Source organism: Penaeus vannamei, chromosome 19, assembly GCF_042767895.1.
Source record: "Penaeus vannamei isolate JL-2024 chromosome 19, ASM4276789v1, whole genome shotgun sequence".
Taxonomy (NCBI): Eukaryota; Metazoa; Arthropoda; class Malacostraca; order Decapoda; family Penaeidae; genus Penaeus; species Penaeus vannamei.
Genome location: NC_091567.1, coordinates 7,867,909 through 7,872,908, shown reverse-complemented (window position 1 = coordinate 7,872,908; position 5,000 = coordinate 7,867,909). Strand labels below are relative to the sequence as shown.

The 5,000-nt window shown below is 40.2% G+C and overlaps 1 protein-coding gene across 7 annotated transcripts in view; it reads right to left on the bottom strand.

Moving 5' to 3' along the window:
• nvy (CBFA2/RUNX1 partner transcriptional co-repressor nervy) overlaps positions 1–5,000 on the bottom strand; it is a 192,324-nt gene that overhangs the window by 12,872 nt on the left and 174,452 nt on the right. For 2 of the 7 annotated variants that reach the window (XM_070133820.1, XM_070133816.1), the window contains exon 1: positions 3,163–3,569. The exons of 3 other annotated variants lie outside the window; for them this stretch is intronic. In XM_070133820.1, the coding sequence (XP_069989921.1) occupies positions 3,163–3,262 (100 nt within the window). In that variant the 5' untranslated portion in view covers positions 3,263–3,569. Of the gene's footprint in view, positions 1–3,162; positions 3,570–5,000 lie in introns of those variants that run through there. 2 more of the 7 variants (XM_070133821.1, XM_070133818.1) reach the window with 1 other exon arrangement.

Sequence of the window (5,000 nt, the reverse complement as noted above, 5' to 3'; positions counted from 1 at the left end):
TGATAATAACAACAACAATGATAAACAATAATAATTACAACAAAATAAAAAGATAATTGTAATTATAATAATGGTAGCAATTGTAGGAATAATGATAGCGATAATAATAGTAACAATGATAACAATTACAGTAACAAAAACAATAATAATATTAGCAATAACGCTAAACATGAAAATAGTGATGGAAACTACATTGACAACAACAAAAATAACACCTAAAATATTGATAATGTTGATAATCTTGATAGAATGACATTGATTCTCCGTCTCCTACTGCTCGTTGTCATCATTATCATCTTCATCATAATAAGAGGAATGAAAATTGATGATGATATGAATTGAGTACATAATAATTATAGTGATGATAATGATAGTGATGATGTTGTTGTTGATGATGATGTTGTTGTTGTTGTTGTTGATGATGATGTTGATAATAAAATACATAATAATGAGGATGATGATGATAATAATAATAATTACAACAACAATAACAACAAAAATCAAAATAATAATCATAACCATAATGATAATTTTGATAATGACAATTATAACAATAATCATGATATTGATAATAATGATGATAATAATACTACTAATAATAACAACAATAACAGTAATGATGATAGATATAAAAATAAGAATAAAATGACTGATAATAATAACAATAATAACGTTATTGTTAATAATAGGTGACGATAACATATCTAATGACGTCAATATTCTTGTTACTATCGACCTAACATATAATCAAAGGCATAGTTGCTGTAATTATCATTATAAGGAAAGTCGTTAGCGGCATCAGTATCCAAGTCTCCCGCTGTTAATGACGCTTCATCAAATAACAGCATCGACAAACGTAACAATATGCGTAGCCATGATGATAAAAAATGAAGAACCGATTTGAAAGATAAACGCAAAAACATATTGACATTCATTTTGATATAGGTTAAAGTAAAATGATTATATCGCTAATACTATTACTGCTTCCGTTACAAACAATGAACATGATTAATGATGCTTCATGTCACTAATAACGAAAGATCATTTACCGTACATATCATTATCATCAGATTAACTGAAGAACAACAGTGATAGTAATAGAGAAAAACATACAAAAATTACTGTCGTACTAATATTAATTCTAAGGCATCAACCAAAGAAAATGTATAAAACCAACAATAAAATGAACAGGCCAATATCAGTGATGAAAATAAGAGCAAGTAATACTGATAACAGTGATATCTATCATCATTATCAATAATTATCAATATCATTATTATTACCACTGAAATCAGTTACGCGGCGAGTATCACTATCAATAACCCAATTACGATTATAAAAAATAATGTAAAGATAATAATACAATAAAAATAGCTGCAAAAGAATATTGATAACATTGAATATATGGCAAAAGGTACTATTCTTGCATTCACCACTATATCAGTTTTACTATCATCACCATCATTATCGATATTACTATATTCATCACTGTTATATCATTACTATTATTTGCTATTATCCCATTGGGAAATAGAATTAATAATGAGTCACAATAACTCACCCTTATTATTATATAATGAATGAAAGAAAAAAAAAACTCACATTATTATCATCAATACTATTAGCATCACAATGATTATAACTGAAATGCCTAAAATGCAGTAACTTTAGTAATAAATCAAACAATAACGATTATGATCATCTTTGTCATTACTGTCGTTTTAGCAGTGCAAACAACTGTGATGGCATCCATTACTGTTATATCAATGATCATTATTCAGATATAATTACGCCAGTCCTTATAACAAAATAACCCTAATTATAACACAGATAATCGAGCGTCTGGTAAGCTGTATGAATCCCCCTGACGGACTAGAAGCAAGAATTCGCAAGCAGTGTGACGGGGCAGCTCAAGCTCAGGCCGGCGAGGGTGCAGTGTGACAAGCACAGGCAGCCAAGGGTGAGCGGCGAGGAGAGAGGCCGTGTTGTGAGGCGCCCCAGCTGCGGGTACAGCGGGCGGGTGACGGGGAGGCAGTGATGGTGGTGCTACCGACACACATTAAAACGGTAATGTTCCACTGGCCTGTGTTGTTTACGGTGATGTTGTGTTTCCAGCCTCGTGTGACTCTATTCCCGCCCTTTGCGTGTTCCGATACACTTAGGGTGTATGCTTGTTACTGTGTTGTGTTTAAGATATGATGCTTGGACAAGGGTTCGGGTTTATATCGCAAAAAATGAGTATTTTCCTGGTACCTTGTGTATCAGTATAAGAGCACTGTGAGCTTTGGCACTGATGTTTGGAGACCTGTTTTATGAGGCCCGTTCTGAGCGCCGCAGTTTTTGTACTTGGGATTTTTAGAATTAGAGGCCCTTATGATTTTATGCTTTCCTGTCGGTTCAGGGAATAAGCTGCATCGGAATGAATTTGATGGATTACCTGTTTATTTTGTTATAAGGTTTATCGTCTAATACAATTGCAAACCTGAAAAAAATGAATGTCTAAATATTCGGTCATGGTCACGTAATGTACCTTATCCTGAACCTCTAATTTCCTCTAGAAATCACAACTAATGTCATTTACATTTTTTTTTTTTTCAAACAACGATTAATAAATAAATTCCAAATTGCGAAGTCTACCACCGTCATCAAGTTCCTCGGCATTCCCATTTTCTGCCATATTACCAAATCCGTTTTCTTTCTGCAGCTGAGCCCCGAATGAGCCCGCATGGCACGGACGCCGTCATAAGGTTTCAAGGAAAAATACACACTGGAATCTTATTCAATTCCTTAAACATTCGAACCAGTTTAGGGATGATGTAACTTAATGATATGCAATTTTGAATTATTTTCGCAGGTACTCCTATGATAATATTATAAGGACCATGGGAAAGAATAATCTAAGTTCTGGCTATTAAATGAAGATTAAGCACGGCAACTGGGGTACTTTGCAATGCATGTGAAGCAAGGGCGATGTTGCCTTTCTTAGGGAACCCTGTACTAATGTATTTAATTTGTTTTCATCCGTCCTTGTTAGCTTCGGGGAATGCGATTCGCTGCAGCAACGCCCTCCCTTCGCCGTGGTCGGGCAACCCTTGAGACAACGGCGCCTCCGACATGCAACAGAGCAAAAGGACAGACCAGCATGCTCGTCCTCGCAGTTACCTATGGACACCATGACTTCGTCGTGGGCGCCTTCCCAGGGGAACATCGGAATCCTCCACTTATTGAACACCATCACATGCTCAGTTCGGGAGGCAGACATGGCACGGTCTGCACTCCTGCATCGTCGGCGTGAGAACTCTTGCACTCCAGTATGTTTCCATTCTCCGCCGACCCTTGCTGTCTCTCCACTCACAGAAGTCGGTTTTCAGCGCTTGAAAATAGTATGAAACTGTTCTTTCTGATAAAAAAATAATCGAAGCAAAAATAATGTTCTCTGCGTAATTCCGTCCCAGCACACCACACGACCGACACTCGACGAGCACGTCAGCGTTAGTCCAGTCGCGCACTCGATCGCAGGGACGCCACAACCGGCCGAGCGCCCTCACGAAGGCCGCCAGCGAGAGTGAGGGGAGGCGTGTCCCGGCAGGCCGGTCGGGGCCGCCGCTCGCTGCCGCGGGCCGGAGCCCAACTGGTCGTACGGCGGCGGTGCGGGTGCGTGGGAATCAACACCTGGGAACACGTGCACCCGGCGTCGCCCGCGAGATTTTGGGTGTTTGCTGCTCCGACAACTGGATCTGTCTGGCCGCGTTCGTTTCGCCCAGACAAAGTTTCTAACCAGCAATTTGCATATGTATAACCTTGGTTGGTTTGCGTTTGATGTAGACGGCAATGTGAGTGTGGAAACTCGGGAGATCTGATCTACACTTCACAGAGAAAAATAATGGCTGAGTGGATATTTACAAGTAAAATAAAACCGAGGAATGTAATGGCATATGCGATCCTTTACAAAATAGACAAGGCTTAAACGCAGCTACAGACCGATGATCAGCTAAATGCCGGCGTCTCTTCACAACACACGGTTGTCATGCCGGCTCTCTCGGCGCTTCCCCTCCCTCGTCTGCAGGCATTACATACGTACAATAGAATCACCACAACTAACCTACTATTCAACATTTTATGAAAACGATCGCGTGTTTGATAACCGACCATTTGCTATCAAACTAACCTCCCGTTTCTTCCCCCACATTCCCTCCATCCCTTGTTACCTGTCAAAAATACGAAGCATGTACGCAGTTTCTCCATTTCCTTAAGCTTGACCATCCCGGCGCCCCTGCCCGCCCGCGAGTCCCCAAGGCCCACGAGCTGTTCGTCCTGGCACGCGCGCTCTCGTTGTATCATAGGAAACGGCAGGCGATGGCAAACCTATTCCGCTCTCAGTAATCCTGCGCACTGTTTTGTCGGTTCCCCAGGGCCATCTCGTCTTTTTTCTCCCCCCGGCTGCTCCCCCGGACGGCGCTGCTCGGCGAAAACCTTTTCTGACCCAGTTTGCAGGTTAGTGGTCGTCGAGAAATCGCACTGAACTGGACGTGTGGAATGTACGAGAAATTGGTACATTGATTACTTTAAAATATTAACCATGCAGGCTAAATATGTACATATAATGAATATATAATGCTGGAGTTACTTTCTTTTGCATACTCGACATATAAAAGGATAATGAATATACTCTATAGAGATATACTTGGATTAATGATATTTAGCAATATCAACGTTCGAATTCTATATATCCATTTACGCAAGAATTTTTGTGTGAGTGAGAGAGAGAGAGAGAGAGAGAGTGTGAGAGTGAGAGTGAGAGTGAGAGTGAGAGTGAGAGTGAGAGTGAGAGTGAGAGTGAGAGTGAGAGTGAGAGTGAGAGTGAGAGTGAGAGAGAGAGAGAGAGAGAGAGAGAGAGAGAGAGAGAGAGAGAGAGAGAGAGAGAGAGAGAGAGATTGTGTGTGTGTGTGTGTGTGTGTGTGTGTGTGTGTGTGTGTGTGTGTGTGTGTGTGTGTGTGTGT